The 27,923-nt window shown below is 34.2% G+C and overlaps 1 protein-coding gene across 1 annotated transcript; it reads left to right on the top strand.

Annotated features, from left to right (window-relative positions):
- On the top strand, positions 1-26,169 carry LOC149922056 (glycolipid beta-1,4-mannosyltransferase egh-like). The gene is made up of 3 exons (XM_090162234.1): positions 1-94; positions 7,630-8,361; positions 26,009-26,169. The coding sequence occupies exons 1-3, from the start codon at positions 1-3 to the stop codon at positions 26,167-26,169; spliced, it is 987 nt and encodes a 328-aa protein (XP_090018360.1).
- Positions 26,170-27,923: the final 1,754 nt, after the last annotated feature.

Below are 27,923 nucleotides of genomic sequence, written 5' to 3'. Positions count from 1 at the left end.
ATGACTTCTGGAGAAAATCAAGAGAAAGTCAGTGTTATCTCCGAATCAAATAATACAAATCCGGCTAAAATTCCTCCATTTAAAACTAGTCAAAGTAGTTCAATCATAAGGAATCCGTGTACTTCGAAAAATAATTTTTGAAAGAAACACCTAAAAAATTATCTATCCCTAAAAATTGTGTCCAAAAATAATATTATATCTAAAACAAAGAGGCCGAACCAGAAATTTCCGATTAGAAATATTTAATTTTATACTATAAGTTGTGTTGAGGCCTAAGAAAATACACCTAACTAAGAAATGTCTTTTACTTATCAACATCTTTGGAACTAGAAATTAAGAACTTAAATTGAAACAAAATGTTTTAATCGTGATTATGGCCCAGAAATTGATAAACCAGATAATTGGGAAAAATGTTATTTTAAAAAATATATGTAATCGAGGTTATAAATTAACGATACTTTTGTAAAAGCATCATACCCCTGATGACGGTGCAAATTTTTTCGAGTACTTTTAAATATCTTTGTCCATTATTTTGACACACTGCACAATCTTCACTCCAAACCTTACGTAACTCATTTTATTTTAAATAACTTCATCCACCTCTTCCATATTTGATATTTTTCACACATCAACAACATTTTCCGAAAACTTGTCATTTATTATGTTTATCATTTCAATCTTCTGTTGGCAGTGGTGTAGCCAGGATTTTGGTTCGGGGTAGAAAACCATGGAAATAAAGTAAAAAATTAAAAAATATTTTTACGGGAAAAATAATTCGCATTTCGATGACATACCATGTATAGTTGGATAGCTACGCATAATACCGTTTTGGGTTTTTCACTAATAAAGGTAAAATTTCATCCACTTCTTCACCTAATCCGTTGGAAAAATGTTCAGTCTTTATTTACCAATTGACCAATTTCATGCTAAAAACCACTTTATAACTTAAAATATTTGATGTTTTGATTAAACCCTTAAAGTATAGTATATACTTAATGTATAGATTTAAACTCCTATGCTCCTACAAGCCATATTTCATGGCTCAATATTCCGTGCAGCATCAAATGAACCAACTCTGATTACTTTAAAATTTACCTAATAATTTTATTATACTTGTCATGGGTGTAAAATATATATTTTACTTTGAAGTAAGCCAACCTTCTTATATGATGACAGCTCCTCAACACAGACCACATTTTTCAACTATCTGACTAAATCTATGGAAAGGTCACCCAAATTAGATAATCAAATTGAACACATTCATCAGTTTGTATCGAAGCATCATTATTTCGAAGCTTCAACATTACCTTTAGTTTCTTTGCTTGAACAGAAAAATCACGTTTATGGGGGCCTAGGTTTCGTAAAAACAATATGTTTTGTACAGATTTCTTTTGGATCCAGTTTTGACGTTCTAGGTTTAATAGTTCACGTTTTCGCCTTTTTAGTTTTTGTCTAAAATTTTAAATTTAAATTACATTGCACAGACGCTCTTATCTTTCACGCAATTAAAATTAACAATGAAACAGGTAGAGCGATATTAGTTGGTTTTATAGCACAATTACTAAAGTTTTTTACTAATTATATTTGTTTTTGAAAGAACAATTAGTTAAAACAACTAAAACTAACTTTTTAGGCAAAGTTTGTCAAAACGTAGGAAAGCTTCTGTTATATCGTATAAGAGTCCTGTACGATTATAAAACACCCCGAAACCACTTTAGCTCTACCTTTCTAGATATAAGATATTATTACCCCTTAATGAAAGGAATAGGGTCGGGCCTAGTGCGTTTTGGTTTAAAATCGCCCTGAAGCTCTTTGACTATTTCTGATACGTACTAATTTTACCCGGTCTTCAATTCAATTCAATTCAAATTTCTTTATTTTTTAGGAATACATAAGTTGTTGGAGAGCCAAGTCTTCAAGCGACTTATAGCCCTTCCACTTGCTATTAAAACAACAAATTTAATCAAGTAAAAATTTACCAACATATATAATATTAAACCGAAAAAAAACACAACATTAAAAAAAAAACACTTTAAAAAAAAACATGTAATATTCAAACAATATCTCACAGTTTCATACAAGAGTTAGAAATTATTCATTATTATTTTTTGAAACGCATTAATGACGGCACCCACTGTTTTTTTCCCTCAATATTGATGTGATACATATTATATAATAGTACGCCTTGATAAAAAAAATTGAGTTTAGTTTTTTTGCGGTGCGGCATAGTGGTGGTTTTAACAAAATTTTTAACTTAGTTGGTCGGTTTTTAATATTAAATGTAAATAAAGGGATTGACACGGTAGTAATATTTTTAATAAATTTTAAACATGAAATTTTAAACATTTGTTCAACATTTAAGAGTTTATTTTTAACAAAGAGAGGTTCCGATAGTGCCAGCTAGGAGCAACAAACACAAGGAGAACGCAGCTAGCCTTTAAACACGCTAACGAAGGGTTGTGTACGAATTTCATTGGACGAGCGTTACGAGCCTTTACGCTGAACGTTTTACGGGCGGGGGGGAAGACAATTTCCAAATTTTCCCCTTCCGACGGCAGCAGGCGCTAAAGCTTCTAGCCAATGAAAAACGTACACAAGAAAATCCACGACTTTTGACGGGTTGCGTTCTCCTTGTGTGGGGTGTTGTTTTTTGTTGCTCCTAGGTGCCAGCCAATTTAAATGGTAAATTCCTCTTAAGGCCCTTTTTTGCAAGGTTATTATTCTGACAAGATAACTATCCGCGGCATTACCCCACACCACAATACCATAGTTCACATGGGAATAAAAGAAACTGTAGTATGAATTTAAAAGTGCACTTCTTGGGAAAAATCCCTACATTTTCTAATTATATATGTGGCGGCAGCCAATTTTGTGCATAAATAATCGATATGACTGCTCCATGTTAATTTGTCATCGAGCCATACCCCCAGATATTTAAATTTATGGACTCTTATTATTTCAACTCCTTTAACCATTATTTTGCAGTCCGAGTCGTTTACTTTTTTTATTAACATTAGCAAAGATCATAAACTCTTTTTTAAGTTTATTTAATTTTAGACCGTTATTTTCTATCCAATTATTTACAATATTTAAAAGCTCATTCCTTTTGTTTATTAGTGATTTTAACTTCGTCCCTACAATCATTAGTACTGTGTCGTCTGCATAAAGTTTTAGATATTCCGAAGATAATAGTTTTGTTATATCGTTGATATACAAGTTAAATAAAATAGGATTAAAAACCTAATCTGACATACTGACTATCCTCAGATATCTGATCATTATGACCTGAATAACTTGATCAATTGGACAGTAATATCAATTTGGACTATGTTTCAATGTTTGTAACATAGGAAGATAGCTGAACGATTTAGCAGTTTAATTAACAATCTAAATAAATGCCACAGTGGTTCAAAGGTGGAGCCTTGGTTGTTTGAATGTTTAGTATAGATTTTTTCCATATACCTGAAGGAGACGTTTCTTACAGCTTTCATTCTGATGATAAGATTCAAATTTCATACTGAAAGTGTTCACATTGAGATGGACCAACCCGTCTCTAACTTTTGCTTTGTCCAGGGATCGCGGGGCCTTAGATCAGACATTTGGATGAAAAGGGCAACTCACAAGGTTAATATTTTGACTTAGGATAACGTGTTTTGGCGATCCAAAACGACTCCAGTACGTATGTCATAATAGCGAAATTATAACTTTATATTTGCAGGTAAAAACTTTATTTACACTATTTTGGAGAAAAAATAGCACTAAACATCTTGTTTATTTTAATTAATTTCTCAAATAAAATTTTGCTAGCAACCACAGAGACAAATTACAAATAATTTAAAAATAATGTAAGAATTAAATAATTTACAAAACATTTAAATAAAAATAATATATTATAAAATAAAATTTAAATAATTAAGTAATATATTATGAAACAAAAGAATGTAAGAATTTTGGAAAACCAATCACTAGAACGAAAGACCGAAACCAAGAAACGCAATTGGGGAATTGAACTCTGACAAATCAGTGGCCTCGGTAACTTATTCCGCTAAGCAGCAATTATAACTGATTAATTATAGTAATAAATCAGCTAGATTAATACCCAAGGCTTAGGCACAAGTCAGCTTACGGCATTTAATGCCTTTAAAGCAGGTATACTATCTTACCGTAAAGTAGTGAAATGTACAAGAATAGTATCTAAAAAATGCGTATTAAGATAACAAAGTATGATGACGAGATAGGGAGCTGATTAAGGTCCGGATTAATGTTGTACTGCCCACAGAGATTCATTCTCAAAAACCTCCTTTGGTAATACCTATCTATAGGCAAAACGCCACGGAAGAACATTAAATTAACAATTTTTGCTGGATAGCTAAAATATTTGAAACCCTCTACGTCTATACTTTGATTTGATGTAAATAGATATCACTAGCATTCTAGTTGTATAAAATATACACATCGATCATGTTTAGAAGCCTTTAACGCATATGTAAGTTTGTCATCGTCATATTCACCATCTGTGTCCACACTCAGCTGGATACTATAAATTGTTACGGAAATTTATTGCATTTGTAACTATTGTTCGATAAATATATTTTTCAGAGTAGAATATGTAACACCATTGTTTTTAAAATCTTTATTGAAATGAAGGAGATAAAATATATTTACTTTTATATTACTATATATAAATATGTGAACTACAGAAATCTAACGTGCTCAACATTTTGTGATCAAAAATATCAGATATTTTATTACGGAAACCATACATTGAAATTTTTAAAAATACGGTAAGTTTTTTTTACGTAATGTTATCGTTTCTTTATAAATATAACATATAGTCCATGCAACAAATACATTAATGCAATTAAATCATATTTTTTTTAATTTCTGGCCGATGTGTAAAATTTTCTTTATGACAATAATACAGGTGGTGGGTGTTGTTGTGTTAAAAAGCGAATTGAGCAATAAAACACCATTTGCAAGCCAATACTTTTAATTTGAGCCCAGGCTGTATTAGGCTAGCTTTGAGCTCTTGCACAACCATATGGATTACTAGTAGCAGCTAAACACAATCAATTAACAAAATTACCGAGTTCATTTGGAATGTTCTTAGGTACATTCGGGAACCAAATGTGCCGTTTCGAGAAAAAAAATTACCAAATGTGCCGTTTCGAGACAGTGCGCGCCAATAATAAAATATGCAGGGGTGCCTGTTCTGGGTGCCATATACACGCTCACCAATTTGTCCCTAGTTTTGTCACCTTTATCTAATAGCATAAATAATACGAGTTCATTTTACAATAAAATGCAATACTTATTGGACTTTGTGTCTTAAGATAAAAATTAGAAATTGTTATCAGATTATAAAATAAATATAGGAAAAACATGTGGTTAGATAAATCTGTTGGTTAATATCATTTTAATAAGTTAAGGATTTTAAGGGACAACTAAAAGTTAAAGGTCTTGGTACTCCTTTATGTTAAAGGAATAAATAAAACAATTCAATAAATAAGATTTTTATTTTGTAAAATAGATAGGTGAAATTCCGTTTTTGCGTAGTAAATTTTAGATCAGGGATAAAAAAATTGCAAACCCAGAAAATTTCGTATCAGTATGGATTAGTGTTGTAAGTCGGAAAATTTCCCGCTCGGAAAATTTTCCGTATTTTTCCGAAAAAAATAAAGAAAAGGTTTTCATTCCATGATTAGTCTAATATATTGTTTGCAAATTTAAATAAAGCGGCATTTTCGCCTCATTGTTTCGAATCTATAAGTAAACTGTTTAACAATGTAACACTACTAATGTTTTTAGTATGTTTACTGATATTAGTCATTTTACATCGATAAAAAGTTAAAAACATTAAAAACCCTTAAAAAGTAATTTAAGTTTCAATTTTTTATTTTTCCGATTTACGAAAATTTTTCCGCATTTTATTTTTCCGGAAAATTAACAACACTAGTATGGATAAATTCGAAACATAATATACAATATGTTAACCCAGATTGGGTTAAGACAAATTTCAAGGAGGCTGTTTTTATAAAATATAATTGGAATACTAATTTCAAAGACGGAAAATGAAGATAGAACAATAGTGGCTCGCAAAAAAAATGACTCTGCGAAGCCAAATCTTTTATCACCTGGTAAGGTGGTACTTTTAATATTGCGTCTGTGGTAACATTAAGTCCCTAACACGACACGATCTACCTCAGGGCGTAACTATAGATTTCTTTAGTAAATTAATGTCATAGATTATTTACCAAAATGTTATTTTATTAAGCTCTATAACGATGGTATTCGATAAAATCGTGGTACTAGGGCAAACGAAACCTGCTAGAGTTTAAAATAGTGTCTACAAGCATAATCCTACGCGTAAGATCAGTTGACGGGTGAAGAAGGCTGGTGGGATTTGTTCCCGGGGGCAAGGTAAATGACAATGCTCGAGAAATCTGAATATTTTAATTTTGGGAAATCTAATTTTTTTAAATAATTTAAAAAACTTTTGGGGCCCATACGAAGTGTACAATACTTTCAAAAGTATTCAATATATCATTATTTTAATAACTGAAACATCTAGATTTTTTCCAAATTAAAACGACACGCATCCTACATTTGAAATTGACATACAGTAGTAATCTTCCCCGAAAATCGATTCATCTTCTCTACGCAGTCATGTTAGTTAAGATTACATCATAATTAATTAATTTTGTTTTTCTTGGGGCTTCTGAAGGCCAAAATACGGTCCTATATCAGCTCGATCGTTGGTTGTCCGAGATATAAACGAATCTGTTACAGCTATAGTGGCCCGGTAAAGAAACATATATTTAATATTTTTACAATGCCAAAAACTTGTTATGTTTTACCCTAAATTATTCTAAGAAACCAATCGATTAACAAAAATTATTTTCCATTTTTATTATTGAACGAGACGGTGAACAAATAGAATAAAATAACCAAGACTAACGGTGTGAGAGTTGGAAACGATGATCTTTGAACCTCTTTTTGATTTTTAATACGATCGATTTCAAACACTTAAAAGTTAGGTTTGCTTATAGCCATCTTCAATTTAAGAGGCGTTCAAAACGTCTTTCCGTCTCACAGTTTTCCCTCGAGTAGGGAGCTGTTGGCTCGATCTCGTGGCATGCAGGGCTTGCCACCACCCTCCTACGCATTGTAACCCGGCCACCTGAATTAATGGCTTCAAAAGTCGCTTGATGACTTAGGCCTAAGGTGGTGCCTTGGGTATTAGCCTAGCTGATTAATTAACAAAACTACTGTTTAGTAAAACACTATTGAAAATTTAGTGAGTGGTAAATTGAAACCTTCGTTTTCATTTTCAACCCTTTATTAAAACCCGTAAGGTTTTCATACTAAACCCTGAAGTAGAATTTAAACCCTACTTCAATCTTTTCGAAATGATATAATATAATATGAATGCTTAATATAACGTTTTTTGTCCACAGATGGTATCTTGGTTACATTTACAACATTGCACGATTCTGATTGCGCATATTTTCTTGTACCAATATGCCGTTTATTACTTTTGCGATTCAAAAATTGGTTTCGAGATTGCTACTTTCAGAAATTATTATATTTTCTATCTGTTATTCCTTCCGATTAACATTTTTATCACAGTCCTCAAAGGATTATTCGCCTTTGTAGAGTTTTCAGGACTCGTGCTATACGATTGCTTTCCAGATAATGATAATGAGGATTATGTGGAATATCTAGAACCGCCATTCCGGATCTCTTTTAGAACCGTCACAAGAGGAGATTACGCTCAACTGATTTTGGATAACATTGAGAAGAACAAGGTGGCTTGTGCCAAATCGGGACTGAAAAACTATATCTTCGAAATTGTAACTGAGAAACCCATAGATGGTATTGAACAACACGAAGGAACGGTCGAACAGATTGTAATCCCTTCGAACTACCAAACCAAACACAACACCTTGTTTAAAGCTAGAAACCTGCAATATTGCTTGGAGGACAAAGTTAGTTCACTGCGAGATGAAGATTGGATAATGCATTTAGACGAAGACAGTGTTCTCACCGTCGAGGCTGTGAAAGGAATATTTAAGTTCATTTCGGAGGGTAAACATAAAATCGGCCAAGGTCAAATAACGTACGACGCGGGTAATCAAACGAGTTACGCCCTCAAATTTCTCATGGGAATAAGAGTTACTTACGATTACGGAATCAATAGGATTATGGGGAAAAAATTTAGCGGGAAAAATGCTTTGATTAAGGGCTCCTTCATCGTTTGTAACGTTAAAACCGAGAAAGAAGTTGGCTTTGACGGTGGCTTGGATTCCGCCATTTTAGAATTCGTCTGGTTCGCGATGAAAGCCAATTCCATGGGTATAGGTATAAGTTCAATAGAAGGACATATCGTAGAGTTAGGCGCGTTAAATGTCTCGCAATTCATATCTCAAACCACGAGAATATTTTTTGGATTTAGAATGATTTTCGCCAAATATATTATCTCTAATTTCTACACAACTTTCTTTTATTTATCCTTTATATCTTATATAGTTTATATATTTACTTTTGTCTGTAATATTATAGTCTATGACAAGTATATTTCGTATCCATTATTGGTTTTTCAAGGCTTAGTAATGGCCCGCGATACCTACATGGGATTTTTCTTCGATATTCTAGAACGAAAGAGGATTTCCCTGTCGTTTTTTCCCATCTATATTTTCAATAATATATTCGGACTTTTATATATTAGCTTAGTCGCGAGCATCTCTATCGTACAGTCGTTTCTTCAAAAGGAAATAAAATTTACTATAACGAAGAAGACCAACTAATAGCTACGTGAAAAAGTGATATTCCAATTATACGTCCGCAACAAGCGCACCAGCTAATAATTATAATTTGAAATTAATCTTTTTGACGAAAAATACAAAATGCATGTGTTAATTTTACTGTGTGTGAATTGCTTATCTAATGTATTGGTGATTACATGAAATATACGAAATAATTTGGTTCCTGCCCTGTAGCAAACATTCGGCTTACCCTGTGGAAATCTTAAAAGCTATAGTGACGTCTGCTAGAGAAAAGCTAATTAGTTTAACTAAATTTAATAGTATTAAAGAGAAGAATCTCGAGTTGATATACACAGAATAACTGTTTAATAAAGCACTATAGTAATATTCACAATACTCTGATTACCATTTGATCACTTTGTGTATGTTTGTTCGGTGTTAGCTGATATACTGGTTTAATGGAGCCTAAAACTATACTGTGAACCTGTGGTTACGTAACATTACAAAGATCCAGTGCACTGCAACCGACTAATGGAAATTGCAAGTGTCAAATGAATGAGAGATTAACAGCTGATTAGGCCGAAGTTCATAGTAGTAAGTAAACAAGTTAACTGTTACAATCGCGCGAAACAAAAGATAAACTAAGGTCCTCAGTGGATCTACTCCTTCGCGGGTGCAAGTTTGTGATCAACTATTTCAAGTTACTTATCCCAATGGCTTCACTCGGGAACTCCTCCTCGTGATACTTGCTTATGGCGTGGTGATGATTGGACATTGGTAGTTCTTGTACGAGCAGCAGCAGAGAGCTGACATCCTATCCCGTAAAGATAATATCGCAACGATTAGAGACCGCACTGCTTGGTTTTTTATTTAGTCGAACTACGATAGCATGCTGACCTTTCTCTCGGTATGGGTTAAACGAAAATTGTTTTCTATTCGTATAAGATATAATAAAAGATAAGTTTGGAACGTTTTAAGGAGATGAAAATACACAAATTACTAAAAATATAACCATAAAAGCGTATAATTACAGAGTATGCTCGTTTTTTATGACATTTTGAGTATTTTTAATTTCAAATTTAAAAATTATTTTATAATATATTACATTCCGTTGCGTTTCGTTACGTTAAGTTATGTTATATTATATTATATTATGTTATTATTAAACTGGTGAAAACCTAACCTTCATAACATAATATTCTATTATACGGCATTTAATGGTTGCACTGTTTATCCTACATTAAAAAAATAGGAGTTTTGAATATTTTCGTTGTACAAATTTAGGTTTCGGGGAAGTGATTTTATTTGTCATAGCTTTTTGACGGTAAAATGTTTTCACTTTTTTAAGTGTTTAACAGAAACTTTCGTGTTAATTTGGATATTATCTCATTATAACTTATTTTGTTAAATAAGACTTTTGATAAAACTATCCATCAATATTATATTTTCAATTATTAAAAGTATTAAATTTTAAGGTGACATAATTACCCGTAAATGTCCTCCAAAGTAATATCAATGAATAAGTTTGCTTTGTATTCTCTAAGTATCATATAATAATTGAATTACATCAACTCAAAAAAAATTTAGCCAAATTCATAGCTTGTCGGGAACCGACCGTGCAATCGATTGTATTACATGAAGCAGGGTTTATACAAAATCGCTTAAATATTTCAAATATTTTTAGGAGTCGCAAAACATGCAATCCACCTGTTCCCTATTCAAACCCTTTGGTGAAGTGTATGCCATAAAGTTTCCAATGATTTCACAAAAGGGACTCCATGTTCTGAATACATCATCATTGGTTTGAACAAGAATAGAGATAGACTTGTTTAAAAAAAATTACATATGCTACATACGAGTGAAATTGCCCTATATTTTGAATAAAATTCCCGGATAGGAAGCCTTTCTTAAATATTGAACATATTACAGATTGTTTCAAAAAATTCTAATTCTTCCCAGGTTTTATGGATAGATTGTAAATGATAAATTGGTACATACGGCCATAAGGATTTCATTTAGCCTTAACAATAGACGCACTATGCACGTGCCCAGGGAATTGCCATCTCAAGTGGCTTTGAAATTACAAAGAAATATGTAACATGATGCCACCTAGGAGCAACAAACACAACACCCCACACAAGGAGAACGCAACCCGTCAAAAGTCGTGGATTTTCTTGTGTACATTTTTCATTGGCTAGACGCTTTAGCGCCAGCTGCCGTCGGAAGGGGAAAATTCGGAATTTGTCTCCCCCCCGCCCGTAAAACGTTCAGCGTAAAGGCTCGTGACGCTCGTCCAATGAAATTCGTACACAACCCTTCGTTAGCGTGTTTAAAGGCTAGCTGCGTTCTCCTTGTGTTTGTTGCTCCTAGGTGCCACTGAGATTTACCTACACAAAATTCCCCATGCGTTAAAAATACCATGAAAAATAATTAACCGGGTGAACGACGACCAACATCGGGACCTCAAGTGCCGAACTTGATTTAGCGATAACAATGGCTTGATATTCGATAACGACTGATGAATCATTTTCCTTTCTATCATTAACGAGGTAAGAGCCAGCCAAACACCATTTCTGGGTCGGAAATTGATATAGGAGAGTGCGGGCACGATATCACCTATTAGCTGATGTATTATTTTTATTCCTATACTTAACGGTGCGAGAATCAGCTGATGACTACTAGCTGGGCCCTCAAGCACCCAAATTTATACAGTGACAGCCATAAGGTCAAAGATGAAAACTTTTGTGACAGATGGAGCTAGTGTCTTAATATTCAATAATTGCTATAGTTCGCAATTAACCAGGTCTAACTAAATCAAATCGAACTTAATTTAAGAAATGTATGTAGATTTCAAGGATTTATTCTCCAAAAACCAATTACTTTCGCGATATCGAGGATCTGTAATATGTTGTGGGGTGATCATAGGTTTTAGAGTCGGGCAAAATGGCGGCCGACGAAAAGGAAGACAATTTACCCACTTTTAACGTTATAAGAACATTAAACATGAAAGATTATAAAATGTTATTTCTCCACTTTTTATGAAAAAAGTTTTGATATTTTCGTTAAACACATGTATTAAAACATACTCCCATAAAATCAACTAATAGTCGGAAAATAACTAAAATAGCGCCCTTTACTATACATACCGTGTTTTAAATTGAAAATTGAAACATCGCCTGTCAAAAACTAGTGTTACAATCCTACGAGTTGAATAATGGACGTAAGTGCAAATGTTAAACCCAAAACTACAGACGATAATTTAGAACGCTACGGGTCGAAGTATAGTAAAATAAGATTCATGTAGTGTAATCCGATACACGCTTGTGAGGTGATCAGAGCTGAGTCGGGGACCAATATTTTGTACACGTTTTGGCGTGGGTAAGGAACGAATTTGAATGGCTCAATGCCGGCTCAGACACTAATCCAACTGACTCGACTGCTATCTGATTGTAAAAAGGTGGGGATGTTCCAAATATATCTCGTATTTAAACCAATTATTTTCCAAAACCAAAAATTCGCTCGAAGCCGAACTTTTTTCTGTTTGCAGCCCGTCGCTAGGCTGTTGGCTGTTGGTTTTTCCGATAGCGTTGTAGTTTTACTGTTCGCAGGAACGCACTGCGTAATAAAACGTTTGGGTACGGTAGGAGTACTTCTTTGCACGGGACTTGTAGCAATAAAAAAGTTTATTACGGAATGCTCATGAGGCGATTGGATTTAATTAAAATTTATTTATAAAACTAAAATTAGATACAAACATTAAAACCGTGATGTTTTTAATAAAGCATCAACGTCTGACACTACGTTTCGGGTCTTACAAGATCCTTTGTCAAGTGTAAAGGTTACATGTCAAACATGCTTATTTATAAACTACTGAACTATGTATAATGACGTCATATTTCTACTATAATAAGAGAGATTATATTAATATTTTTAGGTAAATGTATAGTTGGAGGGGCGATGAGACAATTTTCAATATCCCAAATCGGGGAAATACTCATTGGTATGGTAACTCGTTGACCGCTTTAAAGTAGTCCTTTGTCGTAAGTTACTTCATCACGATAAGTAAAATACTGTCGAATCGCAATCGACGTAGCTGCTTTTGACGAAGACCAACCTTTCTTAACGGTAGTTTTGAATACTTGTACATTCTTAGTTATAGTGCAGACTGAGTGATTACGATGTTCTTCTTGAACTATCCTTGGACTTTGTACTGAGATTATTGACAGACAGTCCGCGATGTACATCCACGCCCCATTCTTATACTGTACTTCCAAATTGTAGTTCTGTAACTTTAAAGCATCCACTGTAATCGTTAAGGCGCTGTTAGTAGAGGCTTCTTCCAAATAATTTCCAGAGGCTTATGATCAGTCTCTACAGTAACGTTATCACGTAATATCAAACATACCACGCACTTAAATAATAAACCAAATGAATAAAACTGAACAAGCTGAGCCTCCAGGGGTAAACGCAAACAAAACAATTCCTTTATTTCGTGTTCAAAATGCTTTGTGAAATTGTGAGAAAAAAAACCCCCCGAAAGCCTGTTGGGATCCAGTCCAAAAGGCGAAATACCATGAAATGAAATTATCTGAGCAAAGTGAAAATGAAAAGTCGAGGACAGACAAGTAAAACTCTTAAAGTCCAAGAGCCCATGACAAAATAAGCATGTGATAAGGTACACGGTGGGTCAATATATTTTTAAATTAGGTTAGTTATTTGTAACAAAGAACTGTTTGTCTTACGGGTCAAAGTGGGGGCTTTCCGGAAATACGAACCCCATGACGTCACTTCCAGTGACCTTGAAAATTGATATGACCTGATATTCGTATCATTTATTAACCTTCAAATCTGAACCAAACGGCGTATAAGACAAAAAAAAGTAATTTTGTCTTGTACATGAAAATTTGAGAGGGGCTCAAAATTAGTTTTTTAATCTTATACGCCTCTTTGTGCTTATTTGATCGTTAAATTAGCGATATTTGGTAAGAGCACGTTGAGACCAATCGAATGATACCAATATCAGGTCATATCAATTTTCAAGGTCACCGGAAGTAACGTCATGTGGTTCGTATTTCCGGAAAGCCCCCACTTTGACCCGTAAGACAAACAGTTCTTTGTTACAAATCACTAACCTAATTTTAAAATATATTGACTCACCGTGTACCTTATCACATGCTTATTTTGTCATGGGCTTTTGGACTATTATGATTCCTGCAGATAAAAAGATTGAAAGTCGCGTTCTCCCTTTCTCTATCACCCTTTCACGAAGCGCGAATGAAAGCCGGAAGACAAACACGCCAAATGAACTCAACCACCGTCTCCGCTTACCATTCCCGCCTCGAAAAAATTAAAAGTCGCGTGTTCTCTCCCTCTGTCGCCCTCTCGCTTAGTAACGGAAGACAAACATAGAACATGGCCCTGTAACCGTGAAGGATCTCGTTCGTGTTCGTTCGGTTAGGCAGAGAGACACCCAAAACGTCGTCGATTATAATATGACAATCTGAGAGGTCAGCCCTACGGGCGTGTGTCAGTAATCACATGTTAAAGAAAGATCACGGGATCTGTGTATATACGAGAAAAATTCCGTCCTATTTTCGATATTGAGCTTTCTAATTCATAATCTATTAATTATTCAATAATCATGTATTTTACCAATAACTTAATAATTAAAAGAGTTCATTTTACTTTTCAATACACCAGTATGTTTAACAAGCGAAATCATAAATTGACGCGATTTTTTTCAATTCGATTACGGGCCGTAATGCCGAAGGTTGTTGTTAGACGAAATGCGAACAATTAATCAAAAAGGGGCTGAAACATTACATCCTATGGACACGCAGACCTGCAGAATTTTGATATCTATTTATAAGCAATCACGTATTTAGTATTAAATATATAAGGGAAGATATACAACCATTTTTCAATGTATCAACTACCGGCACATTCGGCATTATGATACATTAAGTGAAACTGGTAAATTTTCTACGTAATATTTAATTACCACGTTAAAGCGTACAAACATATTTTGAATATATTAATTATTTTTGAAGACGTCGCTAATGTGTGTGCATTTTTTTCTTACCGTTGAGGAAAGGGGTCAGACCGTTGAACAAACAAGCAAAGATGAAAAGTTAGAAGAAACCACCTATGGACTGTGAGAAGGATGATAAAATACGCGAAAAAGTAGATAAGTCCATAATTAAAAGGGATAATATAGCTAAATCCTAAACAAATTTGAAGAAATTTAAAAACTTACTAATAACTCGTACCGATAGGTCTTCGAGCAACGCGAAACTCGGATCAAATAGATCTTCGAGTAATAAACTAAATTAAAAATAAATAAAATAGCCAGAAATTCCAACGGTAGACCGGTTTCGTTCTATTTGGAACTCGTCAGTACCGTGCTTAGATAAATACTTAGACCCTCCATTTAATTTTTGTTTAAAAATGGTCTCACAAAAATACTTTTTATATCTTACAAAAATACTTTTTATATCTTACAAAAATACTTTTTATATCTTACAAAAATACTTTTTATATCTTACAAAAATACTTTTTATATCTTACAAAAATACTTTTTATATCTTACAAAAAAACTTTTTATATCTTACAAAAATACTTTTTATATCTTACAAAAATACTTTTTATATCTTACAAAAATATCGACTTCATAATTTCAACTGTCTCATGACAAAATCTAGTAAACACCAATTTCGAGTATAAGGAGAAAATTCAGATATAAACGCGAATCGTAACCTAATCCCAAAAGGATTTGTACCACTTACATTACCATAAGATATTATTTAAATAAAAATAGAAAACTTAAGTATCTCGAATTAAAAAAAGTGGGACAGTCGTTTTGAATAGAATATCAATTGATTTTTCCACTGAATGAATACGGTGATTTTCCGATTGAGCTTATATTCACTATAGCGTGGTTGAGGGTCTGAAATTTCTACCAATCCAGTGTACTCACCGTAAAATTCACATTAAAAAAAAGTATCTTTAAAAATCTCAAATTTCAAACAAATCCACCATTCGTCAAATACCTACAAGAAAGTAGTAAATCTACGATATCCTGAAAATCAAAAGAAAATAGTCCGTTTACACCCACCTACCATTCTCTTGGAGATTTACCCAGACCTGAAACATTTGAAAGCTAGAATTTATTCTTTTTCTCTGATATATTACCGAGGGTCATGGTTGAACAAGCTTCTGATAATATTTTTTTCAATTTTCCAAAGATTGCTTTTTTACCGCTAGTTCACCATGACCATTTGCGTTTCAAACCGACAATGCAAGACGCGACGAAGATTAGGTAGTACAGGTTTTATCCTCGAAGAGCTAGTTGACTACAACTATAACGATTGCCGGTTTTGATTAAAGAGGTATAATAACGAATGTAATGGAATTTGAAAAAAGGCCTAAAAGATCGGGGAATATTAAGAATTGAGATGAATTATGTGTCAGCAGTTGCCTCTTTTTTCCGCCGGTGACTTTTAAGATTCTAATCGTACATCGTCGTCTGTCTAGTTTTTTGGTTAGAAGACATGAATTGACAAATTCTTCGAAATATGTCTTACGGGTTTAATTTACAGTTACTTCACCAAATGAGGCTACTTTGAATTGGATAGGAGAAAAAGGAACACCTCAGGAGATAGGGGAAATTTCAGCTGCCTACTTTACCAACAAAGTCCGACCCTAGCAGTTCACCCTGACCAATAAAACGAGAGTACGTTCCTTCAACGCCACTTTCGTCAGGGGTAAGCGAATCCCAACCATAACAAAGTTTATATCCGAAGTAGTTTAAAAGAATTCAAATGTTTTGGTTTACCAAAATTCCCTCAGTTTAGACGAATTCATACTTATGCTATTTAAGGTGCAAGCAGTGGCGTAGCCAGGGAGGGCACAGGGGGCAGATGGCCCCCCGAAACGTATGGTCGTACGTACAAATATTTTTATTTTTTTACTTTTTATTCAATGGTGTGCCCCCCCCCCCCCCGAAACAAAATCCTGGTTACGCTACTGGGTGCAAGTTAAAAATTAAAAGCATAAAAATATATGGTATAGGAAAACATTATATTTTCTCACAATGGGCTACTTGTTACTTTTTAGTAAAAACATGAATTACAATATATAGCCAATATAGTGTATTAAGCAGATTTTAAATTAAAAGCCACTTTAGTTGTGCGCAATAGATTTAATACTTGTACTTTGGCATTTTCCCGCCAAAAAAAAGTTCCATACACCCCAATGATGGGGACTTTTGACACAAAGTTTACAGACACTAAATAAAGGTGTATGCAAAAATTCAGCCCGGGGGCATTTTTTCCGAAGTTTGATCGATTTTTTCCCTAAAGTTACTGGATTATATGGCAGACATACTAAATCATCACTTTATTAACATCTCCAATAATCGGTCTAAGCCATTCAGGGTAGTGATCGGTCCAAGCCCTTCGTCTGCGGATCCAGAAAGACTACATCACTACATGTTAATACAGCTCTCTCAGTATCTGGCATTCCCGATCTCAGTGATAATTAACAATAGATTTAGAAGTCGTATAGTATCCCAGTCTTTGAAACATGCTACGATAACACCAATTCCCAAAGCAGGTCTATGGTCAAATCCTGCTATAATTATAAACCCATTGTTAAAACTAGTTACGTGTCGAGAGTGGCTGAGTGGCTAGCGAAGGACCCTATTCGTACTCATCTATAAGATAACAATTTCTTGTATCCTTCTTAAAACGGTTTCCGCTCAAAACACTCATGCACTAGTAATCTCTTAGTGGCTACTAATGATTGGACTACGTGGATTGATGAGGGTAAACCAGTAGACGTCATTTACTTAGACTTTTTAAAGCTTTTGATTCGATCCTCCATCAGGGAATAATCAGGGCCCTACAGTCTACCGGTATTGGTGGCAATGCACTTGCTTGGATTGCCCATTTCATCTCTAATCGTAAACTTTCCATAGGCACTTAAATAAATCATCCTCCTAGAAAATCACTAAGAAGTAATATTTCCCAGGGCCAGGACCCGCAAGATATTGTTTACATAGTGCTTGTGGAAAAAATTGAAAACTTTTCACCTGTAAAGAGAACGTCGTGTTTTTGGCAAGCCTTAATATGTCAAAAACACTACCTGGTTAAAAGGGAACGCTTTTTGTTGCCGTATACGATCGAGGGGCTGATCACTTCCCGTAATCCCTGTACAAGCCTGTAGCTTTGACTGCACTAAAATGATTACGTAAGTGAGTACAGATTTAACACTACCAAAAGCTGCACTCATTTTCATATTTATGTAATCGTTGTACAGATTTTAGAGAGTGGTTAGCCCCTCGAAAAGTGTAAAGATGAAAAATTTCCATTATTTTGACAAGCACTATATAAACAGCGACTTGCAGGTCCTGTCTTTCGGAAATATTACTTCTTTTAGATTTCGTGGGAGGATGATTTATTGAAGCGTCTATTCCGTAGTCGAGAGTAACGACCAAATGCTTCTGCAAGCGGATCTGGATGCTATCACACATTGAGCTGATCAGAATGGAATGACTTTTAATGGTGAGACCTTAACCTCGGCTGCAGTGCCGTATTTCCGGCTAGGCCAACCTAGGCCGTGGAATAGGGGCCCATCCTTGGAAGGGGCCCTCCAGTGACCGTAATTACTGTATTCGAAGGCATAAATCTATAATATCAATCGTAATTTATATTGGAGAAATTCTTAGGTAGAAGATTTGGTTTTAAAATTAGCAATATTTCTGCCTGGCAGTTTACGGACGCAGCCTTAAATCGAAATGTTGCATAATTATCGCATATTTAGTCGACGATTGTTACGAGTTTTTATTTAGTAATATAACCGTACTTCTACGCTGAATCAGGGAAATTCAGGCACAGCCTAGTTCCAGGCATAAGAGTAAATGCAGCGCGTGAAAAGGGGGCCCAGACTCCTTATCTGCCTATGAGCCCAGGATCTCTAAGTCCGGCCCTGCTCGGCTGCTTCTCCAGTTCGTGACTAAGGAATTACAGTACTCACACCACAAGATCGTGAAGAAATTAAACTCTATTACCCTTTATAATTCACTGTTTCTTCCCCCCATCAACTTTTCATTTATCAGAGGTCTAGAGCCCCCGCCCTCTATAATGGGTGATAGGGATACACTAGTTAAAGCCCATAATCGATTCACTATAAAGTAGCGCGAGGTCTTGATTCTTGCTGCCCGCTGATCGAGACCTTAAATAAAATGTTGACCCTCCCATGCGTCGTTATTCTCTCAGTGACTGGTCGCCAGTGACTTTTTCGAGTCAAGAAGACAAGAGGCCACGGGGCAAAAATTTCAACCCCGTGTCAAGACTAAAATGCGCCAATGACATTTTGGCGTTCATTCCATTACGCTAAGGTATTATCTCTCTCCAGAGGTTTTCACTGGGATATCGCGTCGGGCTGTGCGGTCTGCTGACCGTGACTTATTTAATTCTTGTTTTTTACATGCCTTATTATTTTCTAGTATGTAAGTTTATTCCTACAATGGTTTGTCCTGTGAGGTTGCACATACGTTTTCTGTAGCTTAGCAATCTTTTGTATGTTTCATAAGTAAATAAATAAATTGATATATATTTGATAACAATGAAATGAAAAAATAAATGATGGAATGAAACCTAGCGGATCCTGTTAAAAAAAGTCACAAAATATAAAATTTTAGGAGTTTACTCTGCATTATTCTCACGTTATTTCATAAAAATATATTTTTTCATAAAAGGGAAAACTAAGATTTTGGAATGCGCTTTGGACTGTCACAGACATATCACGGCAGGCTTGATCAACACATACATTCCGATTTTTTTCGTAGTCAACCTGTCGTTTATCTCGTTTTGGCGGAAATAGTGACCTTGGGAGTGACCGCTCTCTTGACCTTAGCTACTCAGATGGTACACGCTCGCAATGGTCAACTGGACTTCGAATATCTGGACGTTTTACTGTTCGGGTGTTTGGTCAGTTGAATTCACACTCGCCCATTCTGCTCATCAAAAGGAAATAGGGGTAAGACCAAATCTGTTATATTTAATGACAACCAAAAACTGCTACAAAGGGATGGTTTTTGTGCCTATAGTTTTGAAAAAAATTCCTTGTCTATCTTCAAGACGGGTTCTAAATATCTTAACATTGCGCCAGAGTCGGAGCAAATATAACTTGAGTGAAAAGCACCTTGAAAGAATTGGCGTTGACAGGGTGGGTAACGCAGTACATATATTCCCTAGGAAAGTACAGTGTTATTACCCCTAAGACTCGTGGGGCCCTGGGCACTGCCCATTTACCATTACGTCTGGGCACAAAAATAAGAAAGTAAAAATTACAAACGAGATGTTCGATATTTTGAAAATTGCGTATCCTATATATTTAAATATATTTTAAGAACCTTTATTACTTCGTTTAATTTCTTATTAGGGCTTTGATATCAATAACAAACTAATACTATGTAGACAGAACCCATAAGGGTCCTTATAGGGCTTGAGCATGGTTTCAAGCTAACAAGTAAGACTACAGGTTTTATAGCAAGTTCTTAGTTTGTGTTAAAAGCCGGATAAACGTTCAATACTTGATTTATAATTTTTAAATTTGTTGATCATAAAAAGCTTTTACCGTCCACTACGAACATTAAGTGAATTGAACAGTTTAAATATACGTCCCTAATTCGGGATACGCAGAAGGTTTTTGTCCTCACATGGTGGACGGAGCACCAGAAGTTCAATGCTTCGTTGCCCCTTCTTCCAGACAATGGAATATAAATATGAACTCTGCATTATACGTCAGATTCCATCTGCCCCTCAAAAACAGGCGAATGTTTCAAGGGAAAACTTTTAAACTCACGAGGAGTGTACCCGAGTTGTAAATCACCGATTTTGATGGAATTCGGGGGGTATGTAGACCTTGGGGTACCATGAATTTTCACCATGGGAAAAGTTACGCTTGGCATCCGTTTTTGACAACCTAAAATGAAAAAAAAAATACATTTAAAAAAGCATGGGATTTTCTCAGTTACTGTGACAATTTTTCAAAAAATCAAAAAAAAATTCAAATCTCAACTAAAATGCTAAATTTGAACTATTTTGGGTGAAATTCATCAAGTTTGGGGTAAACTTCATCCAAATTTGGATAAAATTGAGAAAATTTCAATGAATTTGATAACAAAAGGAATATTTGCAAAATTTTACCTAATATTTTTTTTAAATAGACAAAAATTGGATAAATTGACCAAAATTAGGTAAAATGACCAAAATTGGGTAAAATTACCTAAAATGATTAAAATTTGATAAAATCGTGTTAAACAACCTAATATCGGCTAAAATTGGGTAAATGATAAAATTTGGGTAAAATAATCAAAATTTGTCCAAATGAGAAAATTGGGTAAAATTATGTTAAAACAACTAATATCGGCTACAATTGGGTAAAATGATAAAATTTTGGGTAAAATGACAAAATTTGGGTAAAACAGTTACAAACGTTGCTAAAAATGATTAAAATTGAATAAAATGAACGAAATTTGGTTCAACAACCGGAATTTGGGTTAAATAAATGAAATTGGCTAAAATCGTGTTGAATTAATTGTATTGACTAAAATGAACGAAATTGGATAAAAAAAGCAGTATTTACTTAAAATAAATAAGTTTCGACTACAATCGTCTTAAATCAATTGAAATTGACTTAAATAAATCTGTCAAACTACCAAAAGTAATGAAGGACCAAAAGTAGATAAACTGAAGAAAACCTACAAAATAAGGTAAAGTAAAAACTAAAAGGTTATCGATTTCGTTGTAATTTCGTAAACACTAACTAATAACGAAAACTACTGTAGCTTAAAGGTTTTTTCGTTAAAAACCACCCCAATTTTGAGAAAACATACTTTAACGCTTTCCATAATATTGTTCGTTAATTACAACTTAAAAAAATGACTTTGTTTTGTCGAAGCTCCCTCTCTAGTGAGTCAAATGTCTGTATGTCTGTAACGATGTTTCTCAGAAACTACCCCGCCTATTGAAATGAAATTTCACACACCTAAAGATCTAGGCGGCTTTGACAAGGCGTCATTTTCATGGATTTTGGCGGTAAAACGCGGATGAATACATTGTTTAAAAGAGCAACTTTTCTTACATCGATGATTGTTATTAGATCGATGAAATCCTGAATAGAATGATTTCATTATAATTACTACTTTAAAATGGCTGCCTTTAGTTAACTGCCAATAACTCTAAAACTATTAACCGAAATTTGTCATAAAGGGGTCATTCTTTTTCGATTTTCAAAATCAACGGTATAATCCTAAACTCCCAAAACGAAGATATTGTTAATAAGTCAAACGCCATTGAGTAAATAAGCTAATTATTTTAGTTTTTTATCCAGCATTATAATGGCATTTTCCGCCATTTTGATGATGAAATTAGCTTATTTCCTCATCGGTGTTTGACCTTTTAACAAAATCTATAGTTTATAGCATGGGTGACGTAGGCCTACGTCACGTTGGAATTACTCTATACCGAACCTGAATTTGTCGTGGAAGAAATCGCTGAATACATTAGTTCTATGGGAAAGTCTAACTTATTAAAGATATTGGCTTACGATATTGGTGAAAACGAATTAAATTGGATAAAGCGACAAATTCAATAGTCAGGAATATTAAATTAGTACTCGGAATTGCTTATTGACGAATTTTACGATTTATATAAATAAATTTGGTGAAAATTAAGAACATCAATATATATCATAATTAAATGTTTTTATACAACCACGCATTTCGTTGAATAAAAGTGACATTTACTATTCGTTATTTAAATAAATATTATTTAAATACCGCCGAGTTTATTTTATTTATGACTAAAACATAATATAAAACCGAGCACTAAATTTAATCAAATCGACGGCAAATGCTATTTGTAAAGTATAATTTTGAAAATATACTTAAAAAATATAGGGTGTGCAAAATAATTGGTAAGACCAAATAATTCGATCGAATACCAAATCCAATATTCGATTCGTCGAATCGAATAGCACTTGGGAAAGTTCGCGAATATACGTTTTTCTTGGTCAAATAGTCGAATATTCGAAAAGATAGGAAAAAAGTATTTGGTATTTTCAAATAGTTTGCAAACTGGTCGAATAACCACGGGTCTTTTTCTAATTTGTTGAGTTTCAAAGCCATCAGAGGAGAACGCTGTGAAATTTCCGAACTGGTGCTTATTTCTGGCACCTCTCTTTAGGCCACAGCGGCAAGGACCATATAAAGAGTAACTTGCACGTCCATTATTCATACCATGTGTATTAAAACATCTTAGCGAAAGGCAGAAGTTGTTTATTCTAGCGCCTATTGGCTAGATTATTCGCGTGTCGGAATTTTCTAGAATAGCAAAGTAAAACTAAAACATAAACCAAGTTCAAAACAAAACTAATAACTGGGAGAAAGGTTGAAGTAAGTAGCTTTTTGTATTTTTGGTTTTGAATTTTATGAGTTCACTAAATTATTCGTTTAAAATTATTATAAATTAAATTAAATATTATTTTATTATTTGTTATAAAAGATCTGCTCCTTCGTGTACGTTTTACATATATTTAGAAACTCGAGATTTTAATGTTCGTGTTTGCAAAGCATGAAAAAATAGCAGATCCTTTGATTTTAATTGTAGTTAGTAGTTACTAAAGAATAAAAGTCGCTAGCTGACTTGGACCTGGGGTAGTTAAACTTTAAAAATGTGTATTTAAATTTTCTTTGTAAAAGTTTTCTTTGAAAAAGTTTTGTATTATAGTTTAAATTTATTAAAAAAATAAAATATAAATTTGTACATTTGGTTTAGTTATTTTACTATTTCAAGTAAAGTGAACAGTGATTTCAAATACTTTTTTATTTTTTTGACAAATATGCAAACTATTTGGTTATTTCAAAACCAAATACGTAGAATTGTTGGGTATTTGAAATTCTATTTGGTATTTGATCAGTTAACTTAAAATTTTGCTCTAAAAATATTCGACCAAATTGTTTGACGATATAAATATTCGATTTGGTATTTGACGTGCCTTGAAAAAAATATTTGATATTCGATTTGATCCCCAAAAAATGGTATTTGCACACCTCTAAAAAATAAAGCTTTTTCATGAACAACTAAAATTAAAAAAACCCAGAAGATGTAAAAATGAAATATTTAGTATAGTCGTTATGTTGGTAGATAGAATAAATTAAACCAAGTATTTACAGATTTAAATATCAAGTATATACAATATAAATTAAGTAACATGTAGTTGCATAGTTTTACTAAATTAGAAACAGATGTATACATATTCACTTAAAATTTTGGTTTCTATATTTTTACATTTTCACGAAAAATGCCCAGAATTTGAAGATTAAGTTTTAGGTAATTTCAATAATAAACTAACATGTTATATTACTGAAAAGGTTTGAATTCATGTTCAATAACAACAGGGTGGTGTTTAGCGAAAAAAATCTTTAAGTTATTGAAGTTTTCGTTATTAATTAGTGTTTACGAAATTACAACGAAATCGATAACTTTTTAGTTTTTACTTTACCTTATTTTGTTGGTTTTCTTCAGTTTATCTACTTTTGGTCCTTCATTACTTTTGGTAGTTTGACCGATTTATTTAAGTCAATTTCAATTGATTTAAGACGATTGTAGTCGAAACTTATTTATTTTAAGTAAATACTGCTCTTTTTATCCAATTTCGTTCATTTTAGTCAAAACAATTAATTCAACACGATTCTAGTCATTTTCATTTATTTAACCCAAATTCCGGTTGTTTAACCAAATTTCATTCATTTTATTCAATTTTAATAATTTTTAGCCACGTTTTTGGCTGTTTTACCCAACTTTTGTCTTTTTACCAAATTGTAGCCGATATTAGTTGTTTGAACACAATTTTACCCAATTTTCAACATTTTAGGTCATTTTACCCAATTTTGGTCAATTTATCCAATTTTTTCAAAAAAAATATTAGGTAAAATTTTGCAAATATTAATTTTTTTTATCAAATTCATTGAAATCTTCTCAATTTTATCCAAATTTCGATGAAGTTTACCCCAAACTTGATGAATTTCACCCAAAATAGTTGAAATTTAGCATTTTAGTTGAGATTTGAAAATTAATTTTTTTTGATTTTTCGAAAATTTTTCCCAGTAAGTACCCTGTGAAACTGAGCGTAACTTTTCCCTTTTTGAAAATTCATGGTACCCCAAGGTCTACATACCCCCCAAGTTTCATCAAAATCGGTGATTAACACCTCGGGTACACTCCTCGTCAGTCACAAATATTCGCAATTTCTAGGAACTGAAATCTTACTCTTATATCTAGTCTTTCCTTTTAATAACGCGTCTTAACGAAAATCTTCAATCATATTTTCAATTTACTACTATTTTGAAAGGAAACTAAAAACACTTAGGCCATTTCGTTATCTGGTCCAAATTATTCCTCTTGAGCTTGTGGGGATGGGTCAAATGAAAGAACGACTTATTATCAACTTAGTGATAACTTTGTTAGTTTGGTCACGAAGCGTACAGATTATATCTACACAGAATAGCTGACTTGAAATCACATCCTAAATAGTATCAGAAGTATATATTAACCGGAAGTATTCATCTCCATCCACCGCTAACTCTTTGGAGGAAATTATATCCATATATAGAGTTTAGGCATGCATTGTACTGCGGATCTTTCTTTTTTATTGATTATATATCGATTGATTTAAATAAGCGAACACTTATTATTTTATGTCGTGGTGTGACAAAACAACTTTGGAAATATTATTCCTTCGTTGATTTAAAATCAATTTTGTTAAGGTGGAAATCTGAGATTTCGCGGGAGCTTTTCATGGCCGTGTATTAGTAAAACGAATAAATTACAACAAAAATGGTCCCCGAGATGCGAAATTAGAGTCTAGAGAATCGATCCAGCTTATTTTTGTTGATTGGATGTTTATTGCCTTATTTATCATGTCCAACTCCGTCGCGTGGGGTTGCATCTTATCAAAAGCCACCTTGATCTTGATCCTCACAGTTTGACTAGTGCTGTATCTTTTACATTCCGTTGAGATTGGATCGACATGGCTGTGAACCACAACTGTCCTTTGTTTGGATTTCATCTAAGATAGAATTAGTGAAACCTTAGGTACAAATTTCCATCTTCCCTTAAAATTGCACATAGTCCCCTAGATTGTGTGTGAAGTTATGGTCATATATTTTAATTCAGATCTCAAACTTCAAATCTTAAAATTGGGTCTGCTTAACGAGACCCTGCGCATAGACGAAGAACGGGTAAACCCTGGACACGCGACTTACGCCTTCCACAGTAAAGAGAGAGATTTTGAAAATTGTTCGGAATTTGCTGGTGCGCGACGCTGGCGCCTCTAGTGGCCATCATCAAAATAACGGCTACTGCGCAAGCGCGAACTTTTGTTTCTCTCTAATTTCCGGTCTCGGGGTCATAGTCGAGGTGAGACGCGCCGTTTTGTAAGCCTTATCCTGTGAGTTATATCAGTCTTGCATTTAGTGTGTTATTTGTAAATAGATTATTAGACATAATCGACCATTTACCGTGTGTTTTCCCTAAATAAATAAAACATCGTGGATTTATAATTTTATATTTATCCTGTGTTGATTGTAGAAACTGCTTATTTTTATAATCGCATGATTTTCTATTAATAGGCCTTTGTCACCTAACATCTTTACAATGAATAAATCCATCAAAGTCTAAATAACAAAAAATTTATATAATATTGAGGCTGTTAGGAAGAGTGAAATACAGAAATGTTAATAGTACTCACCAGTAAACATTTCATCAATAAATTCATCGTGATCGTTTCAATTCATCGTTTATTCAAGTCCAATTGCTAAGCCTTAGCTTAAACGTGTGGGATCTCCACGACCCACGTGATTCGAAACCGGAAATTGATAAGAGAGGAAGAGGAGGAGGGTGGGGTGCGAGGGCACCAGCAAACAAACAAGCAGCGCCTCTGACGGCACTAACATTTTTTCGCGGAGAGAGGCGTACGTGGCGTGTCCAGTGTTTACCCGTTCTTCGTCTATGCTCTGCGTAACATTCAATTCTACTCATGCACATCATTCCCAGATAATAGCTCAAGTGATTGTTGATATTTAGTGTTAATAATACAAAGACATTAAAATAATACTTTCAAACGAGCCTCAGTTAGAAGACCACGTGCAAAAATTACGATACATAAGATCAATAAGTGTTTCCATAAAATAAAGCCATAAAAAATTTAGAATATAAAATGTTTTTCTTTGCTTCACGAGCTTACGGTTTTTTGTTTTTTATTGGCCCGCGCGTTTCGTACGTGTAATTTAAATTCCAAAATCAATATCGACTCCAGCCCGTGCTCTCTATCTTCAATAACTATAGCTAATGGGCCGGTGGTCAAATGGTCCTAACCCCCCTCCAGCTTCGGTCAAGTAGGGGCCGGAGACTGGGCTTTTTTTCCTAGGCTATCGGGGATGGTCCATGCACGGTCATTCTGTCAACTCTATGACGGTGTTGATTCCATCTTGGCGGTGGCGGATCTCCGTATAAGGCGCTTTGGCCCGTTGGGTCGCTGTGTGCCAGTTTTCCGTCTTTTGGTGCATTAACCTCTAGGCGTCGGCTTCCGTTTCATGGGAGCTTGGTGTCTCTGGATGATGCTATAGAATCGACTCGCATTCCCTCAGGTGGGCTCGAAGTGGGGAGAGGTCTCCCATGGGTGCGCTTTTTGAAGGGTTGGGTGGCTCACGTTTGAAGTGTGACTGTCAGCCTGCGGTGGGGTTCTCTCGCTGCTCGTGGCTGTTTCGTCACCCGTCCTGGCTGTGGACGGTAGCGCGGCCCATTTCTGATGATACCGGTGATATAGGATGATTTGATATCCCAGGCACACCGCTATATCAAATACTGACACAATGTGTATTTACTCCAAAGTTTCGGTGGTAAATAGTGAATATTTTTTCTCACTTTTTTACCACCTAAATCAGGTGTAAATAGTCTCGTGGATAATGCTATTTATGACGAAAATAGATTAGTGGTGACTTTCCGTAGTAAATATGAGTTAAATAAAATTTACCAGTGACCTGTCAGGCCGACCCTTAACCGCGACGGCTAATGTTTCTTGCACCATAAT

This window comes from Leiobunum rupestre, chromosome 11 (genome assembly GCF_980474605.1).
Source record: "Leiobunum rupestre chromosome 11, qqLeiRupe1.1.hap1, whole genome shotgun sequence".
Classification (NCBI taxonomy): domain Eukaryota; kingdom Metazoa; phylum Arthropoda; class Arachnida; order Opiliones; family Sclerosomatidae; genus Leiobunum; species Leiobunum rupestre.
Note: the sequence above shows the minus strand (reverse complement) of the source record. Positions and strands in the feature narration are given on the sequence as shown.